This window comes from Pseudophryne corroboree, chromosome 4 (genome assembly GCF_028390025.1).
Source record: "Pseudophryne corroboree isolate aPseCor3 chromosome 4, aPseCor3.hap2, whole genome shotgun sequence".
Lineage (NCBI taxonomy): Eukaryota > Metazoa > Chordata > Amphibia > Anura > Myobatrachidae > Pseudophryne > Pseudophryne corroboree.
In genome coordinates, this window is record NC_086447.1 from 906,250,732 (window position 1) to 906,278,507 (window position 27,776).

General features: G+C 45.5%; 1 protein-coding gene across 1 annotated transcript in view; it reads right to left on the bottom strand.

Annotated features, from left to right (window-relative positions):
* LOC134910651 (calpain-13-like) overlaps positions 1-27,776 on the bottom strand; it is a 162,646-nt gene that overhangs the window by 104,709 nt on the left and 30,161 nt on the right. The window contains exons 2-3 of the mRNA XM_063918938.1: positions 6,777-6,846; positions 3,015-3,133 (exon numbers count right to left, since the gene is read on the bottom strand). Coding sequence (XP_063775008.1) covers positions 3,015-3,133; positions 6,777-6,846 — 189 coding nt within the window. The remainder of the gene's footprint in view (positions 1-3,014; positions 3,134-6,776; positions 6,847-27,776) is intronic.

Genomic DNA, 27,776 nt, shown 5'->3' on the forward strand with positions numbered 1-27,776 from the left:
ATGATGTTGATCAATGTGTGACATCACCGAAAGTGACATCCCCCAAGGGATTCCCACTTCAAAATATGGCCCCCTTATGTATACTCACAACCAGTGCTAAAACACAGTAAATGGATGTAGTAACTATATGGTCAATATTTCTCAGTTAAGTATTCTGTATTCTCCTGTCTGAAGAAGCCATTAATGTGGCAAATTAATCACCAGACTCTACGGACGCCAAAGCCCCATACTTCCTTGGCTTGTGCTACACGGTGGAACGCAAACCTGGAATGCTATCTTGTCTGTGTACTTAAAGGGAGTTCTCCAGTGAGGGTTATTGGTATTATTTCTTGTTGGAGGGGGCATGTCTTGACAAAGGTCTTGGACCAGACCGAAATGTTGGCTTTTACTCTGTACAATGGGGTTGTGAGTAAAAAACTTTACACTGTTTTGAAGAAAAAGAACCCTGATGAGTGCACTCTTTTTGTTCTGGAATATACTGGTGACGTTCCGGATGGTAGTCACTAGGATTATGCACTCCACTCCGTCTGGGGCATGAAGGGCCCACCCGGTGGAAATGGGGCCCATGCTTTAGGGTGTAGTCATCCACCAGGGGGAGTTTGGCCAGCCACCAAAGACACTTGGTTAGCCATTAGGCAAATCTTGGTATAGTTACTTTCTATAAAAGTGAACCAAGCACCCATTTTTATTAGTGGTCCTGCTCCACCAAATAACAGACCGTTAAATAGAGTATCCATGTATAATTCCAGTGCACAGTCTTAAGATTAAGGGAGTGGCGACAGGGGGCGGTCGTCCCGGGGCCCCACACATTAGGGACCCCACACCCAGCTGTTTGCTGGCTGTTGAGGGAGTGGCTTGTCACAGTTGCGGTGCCCAGAAATATAAGCAGGAGGAGGGGGTGTCAGGTGCCACCGCCCGCTGCTGTGTTCTACTGTGCAGCCTCTCCCTCACCTGGAGACCACTCCCACAGCGTCACAGACAGAGCTCAGACCTGGAGGGCCCGCACACAGCAGACCCACGCTATCTTGTCCAGGTAGAAGGGGGGGGCAGTAGTTGTGTCGGTGGGGGGGGGGGGGGGGGTGCTCAGGGGTGTTTGTTAGGTATTTCAGTAACTTTGTTGGCTCTGGACTCCAGCAGCCTTAATCCGGCCCTGGGAACCAGACACATAGAAGAGGAAGTGGGGTCCTCATGCAGTGGGGCCCACTGGGATTTCCCATGTACCCCTGTTGTTATTATAGTTATTACCTATAATGTTGTGAGTTTGTTGGCCTAACCTGTTTATATTCTAGGAAAATTGTACAGTAGAATTTATGGATATTTGCCATCTTTAGAAACGCTTTGAATGTCATTTCCATGACCTATAAATATGGAAAGTCAGTATTTCGTTAGTACTTATTTTTAAAAAAATATCGTGCAACAGTTGGGTGCATTGGTCATTTCCATTACACAGAATAACAATTCCCTGCGTTAGCACTGGTGTGGTATATTATTGCAAACTATGTCCAAATTAATCATGTTTTGGAGTGCCGAATTTACATAGCAACATGCAAAGTCACCACACGCCCGTCACGTGGAATATACAAATGTTTACAAACTGGGACTTGCTCTGCACTTCCTGATTCTACTTTGTTTGGAATAGTTTATCCAGCATAATCCAGGTGAGAGAACAAAGAAAATAATTTAAAAGATGAGATTAAGGGTTTATAAAAATCCAATTGAAGAGCCGCAGAGGGCAAAGTCTCTCCTTCATCGCATCAAGTCTCCTTAGTATTATCCTCAGAGCAGTTAAACTTATTTTAGAGCGGGGGTTCCGGGGGGGAGGGAGGGATAAGAAAGTGCCTCTGTTAAGGGTCTCTGGTACATCAGTGCTGCTTAACGGTCACTAAAATCTAAAATACAATTCAAAAGTGACTGAGCCACATACAGTAATTACACATTTTATGTTGGAATTCAGTGCAAGAGGCATTTTCCTATATGGGAGAAGTAATGGATTATTATAATCGCCCACTACCAGTCTGAGAGTAGTTATTGTCTATACGCTTAAGTGCCGGAAAGTGTTAGAAGCCACTAAAATAGAGGAATTATATAGCCAGCAAACGAGGTGATTGAACGCATGCTTTTAAAAAAGAAAAAATACATTTTGGGAGGATATTTTCTTGATATAAAAAAATACGCAATGTCTAAACTTGTAAATGAGGCCATTAAAAGTTCCTGCTGTACTGTACAGTGGTCGCTACTAATCTTTTTTTTGCATTGCATTTTGACTGTGGGATGGTCATGCAGGAAAATATGGCAGCCATCAATGAATAATAAGAACTGTTCAGACAATCCAGGAAAGAAAAAACAGACCATTCACCTCATGTTACATATTTTGTGCAGGGCTCCTACACTTTAAGGTTATTGGATCAGTTAAGTAGCGACAAAAAAAGTAAGACAATTAAGTGTAAGGGGGCGGGGGTATTCAATTAGCCACGGCAAATTTTACCGACAACAAATGGTCTCTTTTCGTGTTTTTTTTTTGCCCAATTTTTTCCAGGTAATTAAATGAATGCCCCCTTTGAGTAAAAGTTATCCGCTAACATGGGAAAACCCAAACGATCCGGGATAAGTTTCCAGGTCCGCGGCTAACTGAATTCGCACCTATGCGTTATATATATATATATATATATACACACACAGTATATAATATATATATATATATATATATATATATAAAAAGAAGTGTGTAGGTGGGGGGGGGGTACTAAGTAAATTTCAGAAAGGGGGTTCTGTATGCCTGAAACATGACAGGCTGCTGGAGAACAGCAGAAGTGTGTATGTACTCTCTGAAGGCCTAACCAAGATGGCTGACAGGATGCTTCCTGAACAAGGAATGGATGGCATGATGCAACTACCGCCAACCACACTGAGCATATAGTTACAAATTTATGTGTATAAAAACCTAGAAATGAATACGATACAAGCAGGCCTGACTTCCCTCGCTACCCGCAACATATACAGTAGTTACCTCTTACCCTAAAGTGGAAAATCCCAGCATATTTCTGTGTAAATTCCTGGTCTTTGGGAACAACATTCTCTAGGAATCGTCGGTGTAATGTCAAAGCTCCAACGGCAGAAAGAACCCAGCAGTCACCTGAGGAAAAGGAAATATCTTATATAGGGGTCTATTTACTAAGCCTTGGATGGAGATAAAGTCGCTGGAGATAAAGTACCAGCCAATCGGCTCTTAACTGCTATGCCACAGGCTGTGTTTGAAAAATGAAAGTTAGGAGCCGATTGGCTGGTACTTTATCTCCAGCAACTTTATCTCCATCCAAGGCTTAGTAAATAGACACCATAGTGGTAATACAAAACAATGATATAAACCATCACAACTCTCTAATGGAAGGTTTTACCCGGTTATTATACGGTGACCTCAGCTGAACACTGAAAGGCTCAGTGGAAATCTACAGTATTCACATATTCAGTGGTGGACCTACATTTTTGGGGCCCTGAAACTTGAACTCTTATGGGGGCCCCTTCGCAACAGCAACAATTGGGCAACATCCAACAAGGTCCAAAGGGTCTTGTTGCCCTTGCAAGGACCTTGAGGCCCAAATGGCGGAGAACAGAGTGGTGAGATGGAGTCCTTGAAAATGGTCCATACAGTTAGCCCCTTGCCACCAACAAAGAGGTCTGGGTAATCACCATTATCTTCTTCAGTGGGGTTGTTCCATGGCAGATCACCACAAATGTTTTAAACTCCACCCAAGAGTAGGCAAGTATGATTAAGTCTTGGAGAGTGATAAAGTGGGGAGAGAGAAAGTACCAACCAATCAGCTCCTAACTACCATGTTACAGGCTGTGTTTGAAAAATGACAGGAGCTGATTGGCTGGTACTTTGGGGGTCTATTCACGAAGCAGTGGAAAGTGTGGAGAAGTGAGCCTGTGGAGAAGTTGCCCATGGCAACCAATCAATTGCTCTGTATAGTATGCAAATTATAAATGTTACTTCAATGCTAATTGGGTGCCATGGACAACTTCTCCACAGGCCCACTTCTCCACTCTTTTCACTGCTTCATGAATAGACCCCTTTATCTCTTTACAATTTATCACTATCCAAGGCTTTAGTGCATCTGTCTCTTATAATCTCCCATTTTTCAGTTTATGTTTGACGTTTGTTCCACATTGTCTCTGCATCCAGCACCTGTTACACTGTCTGACACAGAGACACCAGTTTATTGATGTTTGATGTAGATGAATGCTGCATTGCTTTAATGTGGATGGCGGAAGTTGCATCACTGCCACCCACTTTTTATTCAGGAAGTGCCTCTGTAGCCAGTGTTCAGCATGACTGCAGCTAGTAAAGTCACACTTCTGCAGCTCTTCAGAGTCCTGTGGTCAATTTCTACACAAACCACTTACAGTACAAGTTGTCCTCGCCTCAATAGGTTCATTTTGCTTACACACTGAAGTGAGCTAAATAAAGAGAATCCATAAGTGATCTGGACATGCTGTATGTAGATAGAACCTCAAGCCTGTGCTACCGAAATCTTTGATCAAAAATAGAACAATTGACTGTGAAAAACACCACCACCACCACCACCACCACCACCATCATCATCCCACCCTGAGGAGCTTTATTGAGAGATTTGTGTACATACAGTGGGACCTGCAGGGAACGGAGAGCACAATTTCAGTCATTACACTGTTCCTCCGCTAAGGACTGTATTGACCTATGTGTGGTCATTGACCTGCAGGAGGGTTTGGCTCCATTCATTCCACTGAGTTTGGTTAGCATGAATGTTTCATAATCAGTGTTGTCCTTATATATAAAAGAAACGAGCAATATACCCTTCTCTCGCGCTGTAATTGGGCTGCACCTCACGAAAATTCCCATGCTAGCAGAGGATTAGAACAACACAATCTATACAGTTTTCTGAGGGCGCACAGTTAAATGTAATTAATTTAACATTTTCAACCAGCAAACCAGTTTACCTATAAAAATTTATTAAAATCCAATCTTAGACAATTAATAATACAAATTCACACCATATGCATAACATAGGAGTTTTACACAAACAGTAATAAAAACTGTACTCAATTGTACATATGGAATGAATCATATGATTCATTCCATATATACAATTGGAAATTGGGAATTGGGCCTGATTTAAGTCCTACATCCATAATATTATCACACCTGAACTCTTCCTGGCCTTTGTCCTCTGTCTTCTGCACCTATATATCCTTGGAATCCTAACTAATCCTAATTAACCCTAATCCTCCTCCTTGCTACTAAATCCAGGGGCCACTACTCTCTGCTTATTCTCCTTGACTTCTCTGCTGCTTTTGACACTGTGGACCACCCTCTCCTCCTGCAAATCCTTCACTCCCTTGGTTTGCGTGATACTGCTCTCTCCTGGCTGTCCTCCTACCTTTCTGACCACCTCCCCCGAACTCCCCCCCCCCCACTTCCTCTACCAGTAGGTGTCCCCCAAGGTTCTGTTCTTGGGCCTCTCCTTTTCACATCCTCATTAGGTGAGCTCATTAGCTCTTTTAACTAATAATATCATCTCTACGCTGACGATACTCAAATCTACCTTTCCTCCCCTGACCTCTCCCCTGCTCTCTTCACTCGTATCTCCAACTGTCTCTCTGCTACCTCCTCCTGGATGTCCCAGCACCTTCTTAAATTTAACATGTCTAAGACTCAGCTGATCGTTCCTGCATAACCTCACCTTCCACAATTTCATTATCCATTGATGGCACAACTATCTCCTCTAGCCCCCAAGTGCGATCTCTTGGAGTAATCCTCGACTCCTCCCTCTCCTTCACACCACACATTCAGTACCTCCCACAAACCTGCCGTTTCTATCTCAAAAACATCTCCAGGATCAGACCCTTTCTCACCAAAGACGCTACTAAGATCCTCATCCACTCACTGGTCATCTCCAGATTAGACTACTGCAATCTCCTCCTATCTGACCTCCCTCAAAAATGCCTAACTCCACTCCAATCTATCCTCAATGCTGCTGCACATCTCATCTTCCTCACCAAACGTACTACATCCACATCCCCTCTCTTGCAGGACCTTCACTGGCTTCCCTTCCCATTCAGAATCCAATTCAAGCTTCTCACACTCACCTACAAAGCCCTCACCCACTCCTCTCCCATCTACATCTCTGACCTTATCTCCCTTTACACTCCCACCCGTCCTCTTCGCTCTGCTAATGCACGCCATCTCTCCTGCCAACTTATTACCTCCTCCCACTCCTACCTACAAGATTTTGCACGTGCTGCTCCCATTCTCTGGAATTCCCTACCTCTCCCCATCCGACTCTCCACCTCTCTACAAAACTTCAAACGGGCTCTCAAGACCCACTTCTTCACCAAACCAAGCCAACTCTCCTCCTAACCCTATTGTCTATGCTCACTGTCTACCCCTTCTGTGTCACCCCGGTCTGTCAGCCCTTCACCTTTTAGATTGTAAGCTCGTAAGAGCAGGGACTTCTTTCCTCCTGTGCCTTTCCTTTTCTTACTTACACTATCTTATACTCCATCCATACTCCCTTTGATGGCACCTAAACCCTGATTTTCTATACCTGTCCTAGATTGTCTTGAACTGTAAGTGCTGTTTTCTTGTTTGCTCATTTGATTATGTACTGTGTAATGGGCACTGCGAATCCCTTGTTGGCGCCACATAAATAAAGGATAATAATAATAATAATAATAATAACTACTGTACAACAGGAGGGAAATCTAATTGTATGTACTATAAACAGAAACCATCTCACCTATTTCTCCTTGAACAATATCAAATATGCTGGCGCCATCCACCAGGAAACGCGCGTCTCTGTGTAACTCCTGAAAGAGAAAAGGAAGAGGTTAGAACCGAGCACACTGCCTCTGAGCTGCCCTGCAGCAGGTCCATAATGTGCCAGTATTAGGGGGAGATATATCAAAGCTTGAATAGGCAAAGTGGTGAGTGACAAAGCACCAGCCAATCAGCTCTTAACAGTTATTTTTCAAACACAGCCTGTAACATGGCAGTTGGGAGCTGATTGGTTGGAACTTTATCTTTCTCCAAGCTTTGACACATCTCCCCCTTGTCACTTGCTAAGCTATTACCATGATATTTTATGATGTGTTGCAGTTATTTACAACAAGCAGTGCGCATGCACTAGACTGGAGTGTCTTTACCCATACACGATCTTGTGCCTACTGCACAGTATGGGATCCATGTAACGGTCACGTTCAGAAGCAGAAGACATAATAGTAACTACAGTAGCTTTGAATTTTCGATGCAGTTGTCACCGTTCATTATTATTATGTATCAACAGAGAAAATACTGTGGCTGCGTTATGTAAGTGGAAATACAGAACAGGGGGGGTATTCAATTATTGCTAATTTTTCGACCAGTCGAAAAATCGACAATTTTTGGCCGTTTTAAAGGGCAAATTTAGATTCTCTCTGTTCAATGCCTGAGACGATTTTTCAAAAATCCGTCACGAGCGAAAACCATGTGGATCGGCAAATCTGCGGGCGTTTTCGCCCATTTTTGGGTCTGTTTTCACCTATGCCGATTCGAAAAGAGAAAAGGCATGGGCGAAATGGGGATTAAAAAATGGGCAAAAACGCCCTCTATTGAATACCAAACTTTGATTTAATGCTGTTTTTTTTTAGCTAGACGAAAAAACAGCACTAAATTGAATACCCCCCATAGATATCAAAGTGTAGTTTGACGTTCCAACGGGGATCCCACTTATGCTCCACAGAGTTACACTATAAATTACACAGGTGCACTCAGGTAGCTGTATCCAGTGCCGGATTAAGCCTTGGGGTGCCCGGGGCACTTAAGACAGGGGGGCCCTGGTGGAAGGTGGGGGGTGTATATTACATTGTGCATAGCTCCCAAAATGTCCCATTCCAGGAGGAACACAATTCTCTCTACCTGGACTTCCCTCTTAATATGTGATTGGCGTCACCTGTGTTTTTTATAAAATGTTCTTGTAGTGTAACAAAAACAATTTAACCTTAAAATACACATAGAAAAATAAAATAATTTATCTTGCAAGAAAAGCAGCAGCCTCTGTACTACTTACACACTGGGACAGGACTCAGGAGGACTCTATGTCTCTATCTCTAGACTCAAATGGTTTAGTTGCATAACAGTTTACACAAGACTCAGACACCCAAGCAGGGAAGAAGCTTGGATCCCTGTGTCACTAACAGCTCTTTCCACCCTCCTATCTTTCCTCTGGTCAGAAAGCTCTGTCGGTGGCTAACGAAACCTAATACTCCTGTGTCTCTGCCTGCACTGCATACTGTCCTGCTCGCATTCTGGCTGCTGGTTCTGCCGCTGCTTAAGAGGGAAAGCTAGTGATGTCAGTGTGCCCGGGCTGGGGGGCCCCTGACAAAGGGGGGCCCGGGGTACAGTATGCCCTGCACCCCCCCCCCCCCCTTTAATATGGCTATGGCTGTATCAAGCCTTCTAAAGAGAGCAGAAGTGAAATCCCAATCAGCTTCTAGCTGTCATTATATAGAATGTACCTGAATGCTAGCTGGGAGCTGATTTGTTGCTATTGGCAACTTCTACACTGGCCCACCTCTCCTCTCTTTGGAAGGTTTGCTATATCTGTAAATCAAAGAGCACTCAACCATTTAATTGTAATTGAAATGACATACAGTGTGTGAACCAGGCATCTTAAATATGTTGTTTAGTTTTAGGCTTCTTCTCCCTACTGCAGGAAGCACTGAACATCCTCCCAAATCTTAGGGAGACATGTACTAAGCAGTGATAAAAGTGGAGAAGTGAGCCAGTGGAGAAGTTGCCCATGGCAACCAATCAGATACTCTGTATGCATTTATAGTATGCAAATTATAAATGTTACGTCAATGCTGATTGGTTGCAATGGGCAACTTCTCCACTAGCTCACTTAACCACTTTTATCACTGCTTAGTACATGTCCCCATTAGTGTCCTAGGGCTCTCTTCATGTACAAAATGAAATAGCTACTGGAAAATATCACTATATATAGCAATGCGAGAGATAGTAAATGTTTTGTAACCACCCTAGAAGACTTACCTTATCGGCTTAATAAGTGGTCCCTCTGCAACCCTGGCAAGCAGTGCGAAAACTGAAGTATTGTGAGTCCGATAAGTCATTCTCACGCTGCACATGCGGCGGCATTGCCTAGCGCTGAAGTGTCCGCTCACACAAGGGGCGGAGCAGCGGAGAAAGAGCGTCACTGCTCCTCTCCCACTATCGAAGTACACTTCAGCTCATTTGACGTTTCCGTTCTTCCCTGAATTGCTCTCCCCATACTACTGTACTGAGAAGTGATTCTAACACTAATCAGGGGATCCGCTGGAGAAATCCCTGAATAGGATGAAGACGTGAAAAGCCCTGTTATCAGTGAAACCGGCTTTTCACGTCTTCATGTGTGAATCAACACACATAGGGGGTGATTCAGGCTTGATTGCTGCTCTGCATTCTCGCGTAGCGGGCCATCAGCTAGTAACTGCGCATGCACCGCAATGCGTACGCTCGTCAGACAACAACAAAGGGCATCACCGGTCAGCAACGGGATGGTGCAAAAAATCCGAACGCACGGGTGCAAGGTGTTTGACAGGAGGAGGCCGTTTGTGGGTGGTAACTAACCGTTCACTGGGAATGTCCGGGAAAACGCAGGCGTGACCAAGCGTTATCAGGGCGGGTGTGTGACGTCAGCTCCGGCCCCCATCAGCCTGTTCTCATCGCACTGTAGGAGTAAGTCCTGAGCAGCGCACACACTGCACACACTGGATTGAACTGCAGTTCTGCGTATGCATGGGATCGCACACTTGCATGGAGAATTTACACTCCCCCTGGAGGCGGCGACTATCTGAATGCAGGACAGCAAAGTTTGCAGGTCAGTGATCAGGTCTGAATCACCCCCACAGTTCATGTATTTAAAGCAAGGCTGGAAAGCTACCAGTCATACACTGTCTGCCCTGCTCTAAAATGTGATGGAAACTTGTCATTTATTGTTGCAATCAACCAAAACTCTCATAAATTGTCCCCTAAAGGGGAACCGGGTGCACAAATTGTAATGTGTTTGGATAGATGGAAAGAGTCCCTTGCAACCTCTTTATATGCGAGTCACAGGTCACGGTGTCCACTTTGTTTTTTTCTGTTGTATATATTTTCTTTAATTTATAGCAATGAAACTGGCATGTCAAAAACTACAAAGGGTACCAAGTACTACCAACCGAACCTGGGACAGCGCCCAGACTGCCTTGTTTACACCTACTGGCGACGCGTTCAACTTCATTAATGTATCTCATCCCCACAATACAAAACCTTATATTCAAGTCTCGTAAATGGATACATTAGTGCAACATGCCAGCAAATGCTTTTGCTCTGCCTGACACACAATAGGAGAAGACCTGGCATTTTTCCTACCTCTGACGTTATGTTACATTGGGGCGTTTCGCAACCACTGATCTGTCAGGCAGAAAATAAAATGAACAATAGTGTTTGCTGTAATTGTACGGCTTACACAAAGATGTTATTGTGAATGTAAGACAGACAACGCTGCTAAAAAAAAAAATTAAATAAAATGCCACCGCCAACGTGACTATAATCTTACTGTACATAACGTTACATCTGATATTCAGGATACACTGTATGACAATAACTATAGATTGTAATCTGTTCCGTTTCACTCAATTACAGAAGAGATTTTCATCAGTGTCTTATTCAGAGGTGAAGTGATTATTTAATTTGGTCTCTTTGAGAAGCTGCTTTCATCTAATCACTGAGCTGAGCGGAACAAGACTTCTGATCATCAACTTTACTGGAGTAACTTCTGCTTTATCCTTTGTGTCTGCTTCTGTACATACCACCAGAGCCCTAGTATATGTGGCACATTTAAAGGGGTACTGAATATAGGGGGTCATTCCGAGTTGATCGCTAGCTGCATTCGTTCGCCGTGCAGCGATGAGGCAAAAAAAAGGCACTTCTGTGCATGCGTTTGCGTCGCAATGCGCATGCGCGATGTACTATTACAACAAACGATGTAGATTCACACAGGGTCTAGCGAAGCTTTTCAGTCGCACTGGTGGCCGCAGAGTGATTGACAGGAAGAGGGTGTTTCTGGGTGATAACTGACCGTTTTCAGGGAGTGTTCGGAAAAACGCAGGCGTGGCAGAAAAAACGCAGGCGTGGCTGGGCGAACGCAGGGCGGGTTTGTGACATCAAAACAGGAACTGAACAGTCTGAAGTGATCGCAAGCGCTGAGTAGGTATTGAGCTACTTTAAAACTGCACAGAAAAACTTTGTAGCCGCTCTGCGATTCTTTCATTCACACTTCTGCTAACCTAAAATACACTCCCAGTGGGCGGCGGCATAGCGTTTGCGCGGCTGCTAAAAACTGCTAGCGAGCGATTAACTCAGAATGACCCCCCTAGCCTATTTATTTATACGCATTAATCATATCCCTATACGGTAAAGGGTTAGTAAAACGTTAAGTTATATGTAGTAACTGCAAACTGCAATCAAAAACGCAAAACGCATTCTGACGTTTTCCTAAAGTTTGACCGTATTTACCATGTACAGTACATGCTATATCTCCAGAAAGTTTTGCTTGTTACCGATAGGCAATGTCATCTATACTATATGTGGCGTTGCCTAATCATATGTTACTTCAATGCTGATTGGTTACCATGGGCAACTTCTCCACTGGCTCACTTCTCCACTTTTATCACTGGTTCATGCATTTACCCCCATAGGCTAGGGTGTGGCTCGTTGGGTCGTCAGTAACTAGGTCGACAGTCATTAGGTCGACCACTGTTTGTCGACAGTGACTAGGTTGACACATGAAATAGGTCGACGCGGTCATTAGGTCGACGTGGCTATTTGGGTGTCGTTTTCTTCGTAAAGTGACCGGGAACCCCAATTAGTGCACTGTGTCCCCTCGGCACAGGTTACTATTCCCAATCGTACAGTAGTCCACGTGGATCGTAAAGTAAGAAAATGTTAAAAAAATGAAGTTTTTTTAAAAAAAAAACCTCATGTCGACTTTTTCACGTGTCGACCTAGTGACCAAGTTGACCTGATGACCATGTCGACCTATTGCATGTCGACCATTAGTGGACGACCTAATGAGTGTCGAGTCGGCCTGTGTGACCTAAAGACCGGATACCATAGGCTACGGGCTTATTTCCGCATTATTAACTGAGAGGGATCCAATAAGATCCCTCCCAGTGTCCCCTGTGGCATGTGAAAAAGGGCTCCCAGGTCATAAACTCAGAAGTCCTCTCATCGCAAAGGACAGCTCTCATAGGAAGAGCTGTCCCTCTTATAGGAAGAGCTGTCCCTCTTATAGGAAGTGCTGTCCCTCTTATAGGAAGAGCTGTCCCTCTTATAGGAAGAGCTGTCCCTCTTATAGGAAGTGCTGTCCCTCTTATAGGAAGAGCTGTCCCTCTTATAGGAAGAGCTGTCCCTCTTATAGGAAGAGCTGTCCCTTACAATTTTTAATTGCAATTGTACATGCATACGAGATTACTAAACGCTGCTATGCATGCAATCCATGGCGGGTTGTACCACATTCAAAATGCAGTGCTCCGCCATTACAGTCCAGGTTTTAAGGATATCCATGCTTGAGTCCAGATGGTTATATCAAATTCACTGATGTACTAATTATGTCAGCTGTGCTCATGCAGGGATATCTTTAAAACCTGGACTGTACTGGCAGAATTTGGGAACCTAAATGTATTGCTACAATGACATCTATGATATGTAGTTAATTCTTTTTTTTTTTTTTAGTGGTAAATAATTAAGAAAAAGTTTTAGGACCGGATTCAATGAGCCGTGGTTAATTAATTATAGCGGGATAATTGATCCCCTGGAGCTATTCAATTAGAGCCCGTGATTCAGTTAGAGCCCTTGATCAGACTGCAGTTCACAAGGCTTTCTGTTTTGAGCCTGATGAGGCTTTAAGTGTGCAAACCAGTTAACACATACTGTAGGTTCAGGAACTTATCCCGGATTCTATAGGTTAACGCGCAGTATTGGGTATTTTACCACGTGAGGAAAAGATGGCTCTAACTGAATAGCTCACCCTTTTCCCCTCACAGTAAATTACTGCTGCTATTGAATACGGCCCTTAGAGCATACTTGCCTACCTGACCCTCTCCATGAGGGAGAAAATGCTCTGTTCCTGGACTTTCCTGGTAATGTATGATTGCCATCACCTGTGGTGAAACACCTTTCTTATCAATTAACTAGCTCACCACAGGTGATGGCAATCATACATTACCAGGAAAGTCCAGGAACAGAGCATTTTCTCCCTCATGGAGAGGGTCAGGTAGGCAAGTATGCTTTAGAGTGCTTCTTTTTCTTATTTGACATTACGGAGTCTTGTGAAGATCATTGAAGGCCCACAGAACTGTAGCTTCACAGTTGTGGACCTGCTGCATCACGGAGTGGTGCAAGTTCACCTACAATTCCGTTACGATGTAGTGCGTAGGGTTATGGAGTGAGATGGACGCATTTGCGTAGGATCAACCGTTTGTGCGGGTAGGAGGGCTAATATCTACTGAAGAACAGAATAAGGTCGTCTTGCACCTCAGTTTGAGATGTACAGAAACTACATGTGATTTTGCAGAGTGAAATTATAAATGAGGAGAATGGGTAGAAAGAACAGATTGTTATGAATGATCCTTCAGAGGAGTACTGTGCAGAGACGGGATCCGGATTGAAAGTCGACAGTAACTAGGTCGACAATGTCTAGGTCGACCACTATTGGTCGACAGTAACTAGGTCGACAGGGTGTCTAGGTCGACAGGGTCTTTAGGTCGACATGTTCTAGGTCGACAGGTCAAAAGGTCGACATGAGTTTTTCACAATTTTTTTCTTTTTTTGAACCTTTTCATACTTAACGATCCACATGGACTACGATTGGAACGGTAATCTGTGCCGAGCGAAGCGGTAGCGTAGCGAAGGCACCATGCCCGAAGCATGGCGAGCGAAGCGAGCCATGCGAGGGGACGCTGTGCACTAATTGGGGTTCCCGGTCACTCTACGAAGAAAACGACACCAAAATAACATTAAAAACTCATGTCGACCTTTTGACCTGTTGACCTAGAACATGTCGACCTAAAGACCCTGTCGACCTAGACACCCTGTCAACCTAGTTACTGTCGACCAATAGTGGTCGACCTAGACATTGTCGACCTAGTTACTGTCAACTTTCAATACCACACCCCAGAGACATGCCTGGTACTAAGAATAATAAATAGTGTAATTCCTGGTGCCAAGAGTAATGCGCACAGGTACATATGCAGCCAAGACTAATTACAGAGGCTGTTTAAGTGCCAAAGAGAAGAAGCTCTGCAGTAAAAATCACTCAATAGTAGCAATAAAAAATAAACATTGACGAATTCATACATAAACAATATAAACACATATGCACATCCAAATTCCTGATACATATAATATCTACAGTATATTCCAGTACACATGCCTCCACTGGATTGGAAACAAAGGACCTGATTCAGGCCATTCCCCGTAATAGCTCCCGAATGGTCCCTTTGAGTCAATCACTTTGCAAAGAAATCCTCACGACGAGCAGCATCACTAAAGTATCTTGTCACATGTGCAGCGTGACCTTGACACATGTTCATGCGGACCTTGGGGGTCATTCCGACCCGTTCGCACGCAGCAGTTCTTCGCTGCCGTGCGAACGGCTCGGGACTGCACATGCGTGGGTGCGCATTGCATGGCGATGGATGTCGCCGGGCAACGGAGCGCCCAGCGGAAAAAAAAGACGCAGCGCTGGACAGAAGAAGATTGACAGCGGAGAGGCGTTCCGGGGCGGATACTCACCATTGGAGGCCGTTTTCGAGGAGTGGTCGTCCGAACGCAGGCGTGTCCAGGTAAACGGAGGGCGGATGTCTGACGTCAAAGCCGGGTGGAACGTCGCTGGATCCGTCGCACAGGGTAAGTAAATCCAGGCTTACTTTTCAGCTGCACAAAACTTTTTTAGCAAAGCAGGGCTGCACAAGTGATCGCAGCCCTGCTAAGCTAAAATACACTCCCCCATAGGCGTGGATTAGTTGACCGCACCAGCAGCAAAAAGTTGCTGGCTGCGATCAGGGGCGGATCCAGAACAAAATGACAGGGGGGGCACCATGATAGGGGAAGGCAAGGGGGGGGGGGGACTTTTGTGCACGTTCCTGGGAAGGTGGGTGTGGTCTCATAACAAGGGTTGTGGCATCACAGTGCCATACCAACGAGCCACAACCTCATTTATATCACGCTGTGGGCATGGAGTACAGGTCTGGTGTCTGGTGAGTGACAGGGTGAGTATACAAGGACAGGTCTGGTAGGGGACAGGGTGAGTGTGTGGGGATAGGGTGAGTGTGCGGGTCTAGTAGGGGACAGAGTGACTGTGTGGGGACAGGTCTGGTAGGGGACGGAGTGACTGTGTGGGGACAGGTCTGGTAGGGGACGGAGTGAGTGTGTGGGGACAGGTCTGGTAGGGGACGCAGTGAGTGTGCGGGGACAGGTCTGGTGGGTGACAGGGTGAACAACGCAGAAAAAATAAAATAAAGAAAAACACACTGGTTTTCACAAGAAAACAAAAACAAATTGACCACCGACATCAAAAATAATTAATGATCTGACCCCCATAGGATATAATAAAAAACACATTGGCCCCCAAATAAAAAAAAAAACATATTGGCACCCACAGAAAAAAAAACACATTGGCCACCACAGAAAAAAAAATACATAGGCCCCGTACAGTAAAAATAAAGAAAATGTATGCCGCACACAAAAAAATACATTTGGCCCCACGTGGAAAATATTAAAAGACATTGGCCTAGAAAATAAAAAAAAAATGGGGTGGATTGTGTATGTGTCTGCATCCGGGGGGGGGGGGGGTACTCTGTCTAGGGGGCTGACACACACAGACAGAAGCTGACACACAGATGCTGACACTCAGACAGATACTGACACACTGTTGCTGACACAGACACACAGAAAGATGCTGATGCTGACACACAGATACACACAGCAACATGCTGACATAGACGCTGACAGACAGCTGTTGACACACAGACGCTAACACAGACAGACACTGACACAGAAACATGCTGACACACTGACGCAGACAGATGTTGACACAGACACTGACACACAGACAGATGTTGACACAGATGCTGAGTTACTGATATACACAAACTGACACACTGAGGATTGAGGAATAACTTTCCTGCAGCTATCCTAGCCATCCAAACCCTGACCTCCTATCATAGCACAGTCCCATCTTACACAGTGTGCAGGGAGAGGACGCATTGCAAAGTCAGACACACTCACGGGTGATCAGAGTCACCGCCGGCACTAACTTGCATATGCTTCCGGTCGCGATTCCAGTTTCTACAGGCTGCTGGTGATCTTATCGCCGCAGCCGTGGATATAGGAGGTAGCCAAAGCGAAGGGGGAGCACGGCCCCCCTAATCCGCGTCCTAATCCGCTACTCCGCTCCGGCCAGCCCTGCTTCTTGGTGACACGCTATATTCATAATACAGTAGCTGCAGCTACTGTATTATGAATATATCCTAAATGACAGGAGGGGCACGTGCCTGGGTGCCCCCCCCCCCCTGAATCCGCCACTGGCTGCGATCAACTCGGAATGACCCCCTATAATCGAACAACTGCAAAAATATGGGCATTGCGTACATTTCTGGATTAGGACAAATGTTATGCACATTTAAATAAATGATGGTCTGCTGCAGCTGGTACTGATATACTAGATACAGTAAATGAGGAAGCAGAAGAGGTACTGGTATACAGTATATGTTGAAGACCATGATGGAAAGTGCAGTCTATGCTCTCTGCAAAATGCTCCTCTGTTGCAAATACTACATTCTAGTTTGGGAAAATACACAGCTCATTAATAGCATCGGTTCATTCATGACTTCAAGTAGAATAAAAGTACTTAACGCGTTTCACCATCACACAGACCATTTCCTCAGAAGTGCTCAATGGATACATGTAACTGGAACTTCGTTTTTAATGTATAAGACAATTGGTGTAAACCTTCACACAAGTTGATTAATTACATACTGTAATTTTCCATGAATCAAATTTTGCAATGGCACAGGCTGTTTTCTAGAGATGCAGAGCTCTGTAGATACAGACGTTTGAGTTCTGCTTTTGCTTCACCATGACATAAAATACCATCCTCGCCTTGTACATTTTCATTTCCTTAAATTTCTAGTTTAAGTGTAGACTGGAAGCCAAGGTGTATCAAGAGAGGAGGGGGCCCTAGTGTATCCTCTGTCTGGGCCACCTCCTCTATAGCAAGCAGTGGTAGTAACAGTGACTCTTAGCAATAGGTGGTGGGCAGGTCTTCGGGAAAATGGCACGGTACCATCAGGGAGGCACCTGATTTGCTATCTTCAGCGTACAGAAGAACAAGGAGTCCTGGAAGTGATGATATGACCCCCACAGTACCCAGATCTCAACATCTTGAAGTCTATCTGGGATTACATAAAGAGACAGAAGGATTTGAGCAAGCTACATCCACAGAAGATAGGTGGTTCGTTCTCCAAGATGTTTGGAACAACCTCCTTGCTGAGTTCCCTCAAAAACTATGAGCAAGTGTACCTAGAAGAATTGATGCTGTTTTGAAGGCAAAATGTGGTCACACCAAATATTGTTTTGATTCAGATTTCTCTTCTGTTAATTCACTTTGTATAAATAAACTATTAACACTTCTAATTTTGGACGCATTCTTACTGTGCAGCATTCTTTTTGCGGCAGGCATTGGGTGGTGTACCAGACTCCAGTGATTGTGCTCTGCTGCACGAGTGGTACGGTAGCCACATGACCAGTCTTGGCCACAAAACAGCCACCATCTTCTTGGACACGCTGCGCTCATGTCAGAACTTCTGCAGTGGTGCACCTCCAACTGGGGTCTACTAGGCCGACTGTTGTTTGTTGTTGGGGTTAAAACTGTAGATCCAGGATTCATCACCACTGATGATCTACCAGACAGAGTTTGAGCTACCACCCAAGCCTCCTTCTTCTCTCGAGCTGATGGGGCACCCAGCGTGGAGGAATCTTGCTCAGGCCAAGCGTTTCATGGTGTATCAAACAGATGGACCCCGATGAAATCTCTTTCTCTAAGTGTCCCACGGTCACCCTGGCGTCTACCTCAACTGTGGCCCGCATGGCAACAACATTGTCCTCGGCGATGGCAGCCACAGGTCAGCCACAGCGTTCCTTGTCTTCCAGGGGCCATCTCCTGCACTGAAAGTCTGCAAACTACTCAAACACAGTGGTTCGGGATGGTGCTTTGTCCCCAAAAGCAGCTTGCAGTCAGTTAACACATATTTTTTCCACTAATATTACTCTTTTGAGTATTTTATTAACACCCTTATTTTTGTAGCACTTTCTAACCCATAGCTTCTGCTTCTTTCTTAACACATATTAACACTTTAGTATTTCAATGGTGTGCTGCCCTGGGGTGGTCGGGCCTGAGCCGACTTTGTGGGGTCCAAGCCTTGGACCTATGCTTAGTTAGGGACCTCCAGTAATAGAGCAGCCGTGAAGTGGCCTGGAGGCTTATCATATCTTTTGCAAAACATATGTAACGAAGAGCTCTAAATTTCCTATTATTACATAGTATATAGTTCTTCTTACTAACAGCCAGCAGAGTGCGTGGGAAAAATCCCTTTTGTATTTCTTGTCTAGAGTAACCCCCTCCCGCAGCACCTGGGGATTGTTACCAGCTTGATTAGAGCAGTTTTCCACTATTTATTGCAGTCAGTTAACACTCTCGTGCTGTCGCAGACCGGTTTTTATAGTCATAGAAGATCACGACCTCTGTTGAGCTCCATAGCAAGTTTGTGAAGGACATAAACATGCTGGGTGAAGTATGAGTTGCCGGCGGCCAGCATGCCGGCGCCAGGATCCCGACCGCCGGCTTACCGACAGCGGGGCGAGCGCAAATGAGCCCCTTTTGGGCTTGCTGCGCTCTCCGCGCTCGCCACGCTACGGGCACGGTATTCTACCTCCAGGGGGGTCGTGGCACCCCAAGAGGGAGAAAAGGTGTCGGTATGCCGGTTGTCGGGATTCCGGTGCCGGTATACTGTGCGCCGGTATCCCAACAACCGGTATACTGAATACCACCCAAACATGCTGACTTCTTCAGTGTGCAGTGCTGCTTATGGGCCTAATTCAGACTTGATCATCCCTCTGCGAGTTTGCAGAGGTTTGCGATCAGATAGTGAAAACCCACCCCGTGCAAGTCTGCGTACGCCGTGCAAAAAGCTTTGTAAATGCCGGTCAACTGCAAATCCATTCGCAACTCACTCACCATCGAATGTTTTTTTCCAGTCCGTGCAGTGTGTGCGCCCAGGACCTACTCCTACAGTACGATAGAATCAGGCTGACCAGGGCCGGAGCCGACGTCACACACCCGCCTTGAAAACGCTTGGGCACGCCTGCGTTTTTCCTGACACTCACAGAAAACGTCCAGTTACCACCCCCAAACGTTCTCTTCCTATCACTCACCTTGCGCACGCCTGGCGATCAAGAAACGCTGGATTCTTTTGCAGTTTGGCCTCGCTCGTGCGCACTACGATCTGTACGCAAGCGCAGTCAAACGATAATCGGCCACCTTGCGAATTTGCACAACAGCGATCGGGTCTGAATTTCTCCCCCCCCCCCCCCCCATATACGGTTCTTTGCCCTACAAGAACTTTCACAAGAACGTTAGCCAGAGATTACAGTTCACAACCGTACAGTCAGATTGCGTTTTTTGATATTTTATACTTCGGTGGTATTTTTAGTTCAACTCCTTTATAATTTCAGATGCTATTCAACCGTTACCTGGCCGTTTGTATATTCCATTAGTACACAATCCCATTTTCAAATAAATTAACTATTTTACACACTATTAACTGCAATCTAAAACCTTTGGAAAGTAAAAAAAAGACAATAAAAAAATAATTCACTGATTCATGCTTAAAAACACACACAAAATTGAAAAGTATAGATCATTTTACAGTGCATTAATTCTTCTAATCTAGTCCAGGGGCTGATAATAAAAGTCGATTTTTCATGAGATCACTTGCAGACTGAAGGAAATAAAAAGCCGCACATTCCTAGCTCCTTAACAGTCACATAAAAATGTCGTCCCTGTATGCAGCTACTTCAGACACAAATGAGTGGCACTTTAAATTATTGAATGCTATAGTTCCATTTAATTTTCCGACACTGAGTTCTGATTGGCAGATCTTGGCGCATGGAGCTCTACTGGCCAATAGCTACAGTGCTACCACTGACTGCGCTAGCTCTACCCTTGACTTACTCATCGCAACAAAACTCAGATCCATTCAGAAACACCAATGTTCACAGAATTGAGCAAATTTGTTGCCAAAAACTCCTGTGGCACGTGCATTATACAGAGTGCATGCACAAAGGCGCAGTAACAAATGTACTGTGTGAAAAGTATTGTGTGTTCCGGGGCGGTGACTGGGAGGTGGCTAAACGTAAACACAGACATAGTCAGTCTTGCGGGTATCTTGCTGAACTGTTTGCATACACAGTGCTCATCCGCTCATACTTGGATGCAGAGTCGGACTGGCCCACAGGGGTACCAGGTAGAGATGAGCGGGTTCGGTTTCTTTGAATCCGAACCCGCACGAACTTCACTTTTTTTTCCACGGGTCCGAGCGACTCGGATCTTCCCGCCTTGCTCGGTTAACCCGAGCGTGCCCGAACGTCATCATGACGCTGTCGGATTCTCGCGAGACTCGGATTCTATATAAGGAGCCGCGCGTCGCCGCCATTTTCACTCGTGCATTGAGATTGATAGGGAGAGGACGTGTCTGGCGTCCTCTCCATTAGAATAGAGATAGATAGATTAGATAGAGAGAGATTGTGCAGAGTCGCAGACAGAGTTAGTTTACCACAGTCAGTGACCAGTGCAGTTGCTAGTTAACTTTTATTTAATATAATATATCCGTTCACTTCTCTCTGCTATATCCGTTCTCTGCCTGAAAAAAAAAACGATACACAGCACAGTCAGTCACACAGTGTGACTCAGTCTGTGTGCACTCAGCTCAGCCCAGTGTGCTGCACAGTCATCAATGTATAAATTAAAAGCTTATAATTAATTGTGGGGGAGACTGGGGAGCACTGCAGGTTGTTAGCAGGAGCCAGGAGTACAATTATATTAATTAACAGTGCACACTTTTGCTGCAGGAGTGGTGACCAGTGCCTGACCACCAGTATAGTATTGTTGTATACTACTAATATCTCTTTAAATATCAACCAGTCTATATTAGCAGCAGACACAGTACAGTGCGGTAGTTCACGGCTGTGGCTACCTCTGTGTCGGCACACGGCAGGCAGTCCGTCCGACCAGAATTGTATTATTTATTATTATATACCTACCACCTAACCGTGGTTTTTTTTTTCATTCTTTATACCGTCATAGTGTCATCCTAATTGTTACGAGTATACTACTATCTCTTTATCAACCAGTGTACAGTGCGGTAGTTCACGGCTGTGGCTACCTCTGTGTCGGCACACGGCAGGCAGTCCGTCCGACCAGAATTGTATTATTTATTATTATATACCTACCACCTAACCGTGGTTTTTTTTTCATTCTTTATACCGTCATAGTGTCATCCTAATTGTTACGAGTATACTACTATCTCTTTATCAACCAGTGTACAGTGCGGTAGTTCACGGCTGTGGCTACCTCTGTGTCGGCACACGGCAGGCAGTCCGTCCGACCAGAATTGTATTATTTATTATTATATACCTACCACCTAACCGTGGTTTTTTTTTCATTCTTTATACCGTCATAGTGTCATCCTAATTGTTACGAGTATACTACTATCTCTTTATCAACCAGTGTACAGTGCGGTAGTTCACGGCTGTGGCTACCTCTGTGTCGGCACACGGCAGGCAGTCCGTCCGACCAGAATTGTATTATTTATTATTATATACCTACCACCTAACCGTGGTTTTTTTTCCATTCTTTATACCGTCATAGTGTCATCCTAATTGTTACGAGTATACTACTATCTCTTTATCAACCAGTGTACAGTGCGGTAGTTCACGGCTGTGGCTACCTCTGTGTCGGCACACGGCAGGCAGTCCGTCCGACCAGAATTGTATTATTTATTATTATATACCTACCACCTAACCGTGGTTTTTTTTTCATTCTTTATACCGTCATAGTGTCATCCTAATTGTTACGAGTATACTACTATCTCTTTATCAACCAGTGTACAGTGCGGTAGTTCACGGCTGTGGCTACCTCTGTGTCGGCACACGGCAGGCAGTCCGTCCGACCAGAATTGTATTATTTATTATTATATACCTACCACCTAACCGTGGTTTTTTTTTCATTCTTTATACCGTCATAGTGTCATCCTAATTGTTACGAGTATACTACTATCTCTTTATCAACCAGTGTACAGTGCGGTAGTTCACGGCTGTGGCTACCTCTGTGTCGGCACACGGCAGGCAGTCCGTCCGACCAGAATTGTATTATTTATTATTATATACCTACCACCTAACCGTGGTTTTTTTTTCATTCTTTATACCGTCATAGTGTCATCCTAATTGTTACGAGTATACTACTATCTCTTTATCAACCAGTGTACAGTGCGGTAGTTCACGGCTGTGGCTACCTCTGTGTCGGCACACGGCAGGCAGTCCGTCCGACCAGAATTGTATTATTTATTATTATATACCTACCACCTAACCGTGGTTTTTTTTTCATTCTTTATACCGTCATAGTGTCATCCTAATTGTTACGAGTATACTACTATCTCTTTATCAACCAGTGTACAGTGCGGTAGTTCACGGCTGTGGCTACCTCTGTGTCGGCACACGGCAGGCAGTCCGTCCGACCAGAATTGTATTATTTATTATTATATACCTACCACCTAACCGTGTTTTTTTTTTCATTCTTTATACCGTCATAGTGTCATCCTAATTGTTACGAGTATACTACTATCTCTTTATCAACCAGTGTACAGTGCGGTAGTTCACGGCTGTGGCTACCTCTGTGTCGGCACACGGCAGGCAGTCCGTCCGACCAGAATTGTATTATTTATTATTATATACCTACCACCTAACCGTGGTTTTTTTTTCATTCTTTATACCGTCATAGTGTCATCCTAATTGTTACGAGTATACTACTATCTCTTTATCAACCAGTGTACAGTGCGGTAGTTCACGGCTGTGGCTACCTCTGTGTCGGCACACGGCAGGCAGTCCGTCCGACCAGAATTGTATTATTTATTATTATATACCTACCACCTAACCGTGGTTTTTTTTTCATTCTTTATACCGTCATAGTGTCATCCTAATTGTTACGAGTATACTACTATCTCTTTATCAACCAGTGTACAGTGCGGTTTTTTTATACCGTGGTTTTTTTATACCGTGGTTTTTTTATACCGTGGTTTTTTTATACCGTGGTTTTTATACCGTGGTTTTTTTTATACCGTGGTTTTTTTATGCCGTGGTTTTTTTATACCGTGGTTTTTTTATACCACCTAACCGTGGCAGTCCGTCCATAATTGTATATATAGTATACTAGTATCCAATCCATCCATCTCCATTGTTTACCTGAGGTGCCTTTTAGTTCTGCCTATAAAATATGGAGAACAAAAAAGTTGAGGTTCCAAAATTAGGGAAAGATCAAGATCCACTTCCACCTCGTGCTGAAGCTGCTGCCACTAGTCATGGCCGAGACGATGAAATGCCAGCAACGTCGTCTGCCAAGGCCGATGCCCAATGTCATAGTACAGAGCATGTCAAATCCAAAACACCAAATATCAGAAAAAAAAAGACTCCAAAACCTAAAATAAAATTGTCGGAGGAGAAGCGTAAACTTGCCAATATGCCATTTACCACACGGAGTGGCAAGGAACGGCTGAGGCCCTGGCCTATGTTCATGGCTAGTGGTTCAGCTTCACATGAGGATGGAAGCACTCAGCCTCTCGCTAGAAAAATGAAACGACTCAAGCTGGCAAAAGCACAGCAAAGAACTGTGCGTTCTTCGAAATCCCAAATCCACAAGGAGAGTCCAATTGTGTCGGTTGCGATGCCTGACCTTCCCAACACTGGATGTGAAGAGCATGCGCCTTCCACCATTTGCACGCCCCCTGCAAGTGCTGGAAGGAGCACCCGCAGTCCAGTTCCTGATAGTGAGATTGAAGATGTCAGTGTTGAAGTCCACCAGGATGCGGAGGATATGGGTGTTGCTGGCGCTGGGGAGGAAATTGACCAGGAGGATTCTGATGGTGAGGTGGTTTGTTTAAGTCAGGCACCCGGGGAGACACCTGTTGTCCGTGGGAGGAATATGGCCGTTGACATGCCAGGAGAAAATACCAAAAAAATCAGCTCTTCGGTGTGGAGGTATTTCACCAGAAATGCGGACAACAGGTGTCAAGCCGTGTGCTCCCTTTGTCAAGCTGTAATAAGTAGGGGTAAGGACGTTAACCACCTCGGAACATCCTCCCTTATACGTCACCTGCAGCGCATTCATAATAAGTCAGTGACAAGTTCAAAAACTTTGGGTGACAGCGGAAGCACTCCACTGACCAGTAAATCCCTTCCTCTTGTAACCAAGCTCACGCAAACCACCCCACCAACTCCCTCAGTGTCAATTTCCTCCTTCCCCAGGAATGCCAATAGTCCTGCAGGCCATGTCACTGGCAATTCTGACGAGTCCTCTCCTGCCTGGGATTCCTCCGATGCATCCTTGCGTGTAACGCCTACTGCTGCTGGCGCTGCTGTTGTTGCTGCTGGGAGTCGATGGTCATCCCAGAGGGGAAGTCGTAAGACCACTTTTACTACTTCCACCAAGCAATTGACTGTCCAACAGTCATTTGCGAGGAAGATTAAATATCACAGCAGTCATCCTACTGCAAAGCGGATAACTGAGGCCTTGACATCCTGGGTGGTGAGAAACGTGGTTCCGGTATCCATCATTACTGCAGAGCCAACTAGAGACTTGTTGGAGGTACTGTGTCCCCGGTACCAAATACCATCTAGGTTCCATTTCTCTAGGGTTGCGATACCGAAAATGTACACAGACCTCAGAAAAAGAGTCACCAGTGTCCTAAAAAATGCAGCTGTACCCAATGTCCACTTAACCACGGACATGTGGACAAGTGGAGCAGGGCAGGGTCAGGACTATATGACTGTGACAGCCCACTGGGTAGATGTATGGACTCCCGCCGCAAGAACAGCAGCGGCGGCACCAGTAGCAGCATCTCGCAAACGCCAACTCGTTCCTAGGCAGGCTACGCTTTGTATCACCGGTTTCCAGAATACGCACACAGCTGAAAACCTCTTACGGCAACTGAGGAAGATCATCGCGGAATGGCTTACCCCAATTGGACTCTCCTGTGGATTTGTGGCATCGGACAACGCCAGCAATATTGTGCGTGCATTACATCTGGGCAAATTCCAGCACGTCCCATGTTTTGCACATACCTTGAATTTGGTGGTGCAGAATTTTTTAAAAAACGACAGGGGCGTGCAAGAGATGCTGGCGGTGGCCAGAAAAATTGCGGGACACTTTCGGCGTACAGGCAGCACGTACAGAAGACTGGAGCACCACCAAAAACGCCTGAACCTGCCCTGCCATCATCTGAAGCAGGAGGTGGTAACGAGGTGGAATTCAACCCTCTATATGCTTCAGAGGTTGGAGGAGCAGCAAAAGGCCATTCAAGCCTATACAACTGACCACGATATAGGAGGTGGAATGCACCTGTCTCAAGCGCAGTGGAGAATGATTTCAACGTTGTGCAAAGTTCTGATGCCCTTTGAACTTGCCACACGTGAAGTCAGTTCAGACACTGCCAGCCTGAGTCAGGTCATTCCCCTCATCAGGCTTTTGCAGAAGAAGCTGGAGACATTGAAGGAGGAGCTAAGACAGAGCGATTCCGCTAGGCATGTGGGACTTGTGGATGGAGCCCTTAATTCGCTTAACAAGGATTCACGGGTGGTCAATCTGTTGAAATCAGAGCACTACATTTTGGCCACCGTGCTCGATCCTAGATTTAAAACCTACCTTGGATCTCTCTTTCCGGCGCACACAAGTCTGCTGGGTTTAAAAGACCTGCTGGTGAGAAAATTGTCAAGTCAAGCGGAACGCGACCTGTCAACATCTCCTCCTTCACATTCTCCCGCAACTGGGGGTGCGAGGAAAAGGCTCAGAATTCCGAGCCCACCCGCTGGCGGTGATGCAGGGCAGTCTGGAGCGACTGCTGATGCTGACATCTGGTCCGGACTGAAGGACCTGACAACCATTACGGACATGTCGTCTACTGTCACTGCATATGATTCTATCACCATTGATAGAATGGTGGAGGATTATATGAGTGACCGCATCCAAGTAGGCACGTCACACAGTCCGTACTTATACTGGCAGGAAAAAGAGGCAATTTGGAGGCCCTTGCACAAACTGGCTTTATTCTACCTAAGTTGCCCTCCCACAAGTGTGTACTCCGAAAGAGTGTTTAGTGCCGCCGCTCACCTTGTCAGCAATCGGCGTACGAGGTTACATCCAGAAAATGTGGAGAAGATGATGTTCATTAAAATGAATTATAATCAATTCCTCCGCGGAGACATTGACCAGCAGCAATTGCCTCCACAAAGTACACAGGGAGCTGACATGGTGGATTCCAGTGGGGACGAATTGATAATCTGTGAGGAGGGGGATGTACACGGTGATATATCGGAGGATGATGATGAGGTGGACATCTTGCCTCTGTAGAGCCAGTTTGTGCAAGGAGAGATTAATTGCTTCTTTTTGGGTGGGGGTCCAAACCAACCCGTCATTTCAGTCACAGTCGTGTGGCAGACCCTGTCACTGAAATGATGGGTTGGTTAAAGTGTGCATGTCCTGTTTTGTTTATAGTTACAACATAAGGGTGGGTGGGAAGGGCCCAAGGACAATTCCATCTTGCACCTCTTTTTTCTTTTATTTTTCTTTGCGTCATGTGCTGTTTGGGGAGGGTTTTTTGGAAGGGACATCCTGCGTGACACTGCAGTGCCACTCCTAGATGGGCCCGGTGTTTGTGTCGGCCACTAGGGTCGCTTATCTTTCTCACACAGTCAGCTACCTCATTGCGCCTCTTTTTTTCTTTGCGTCATGTGCTGTTTGGGGAGGGTTTTTTGGAAGGGACATCCTGCGTGACACTGCAGTGCCACTCCTAGATGGGCCCGGTGTTTGTGTCGGCCACTAGGGTCGCTTATCTTTCTCACACACACAGTCAGCTACCTCATTGTGCCTCTTTTTTTCTTTGCGTCATGTGCTGTTTGGGGAGGGTTTTTTGGAAGGGACATCCTGCGTGACACTGCAGTGCCACTCCTAGATGGGCACGGTGTTTGTGTCGGCCACTAGGGTCGCTTATCTTTCTCACACACACAGTCAGCTACCTCATTGTGCCTCTTTTTTTCTTTGCGTCATGTGCTGTTTGGGGAGGGTTTTTTGGAAGGGACATCCTGCGTGACACTGCAGTGCCACTCCTAGATGGGCCCGGTGTTTGTGTCGGCCACTAGGGTCGCTTATCTTTCTCACACACACAGTCAGCTACCTCATTGTGCCTCTTTTTTTCTTTGCGTCATGTGCTGTTTGGGGAGGGTTTTTTGGAAGGGACATCCTGCGTGACACTGCAGTGCCACTCCTAGATGGGCCCGGTGTTTGTGTCGGCCACTAGGGTCGCTTATCTTTCTCACACAGTCAGCTACCTCATTG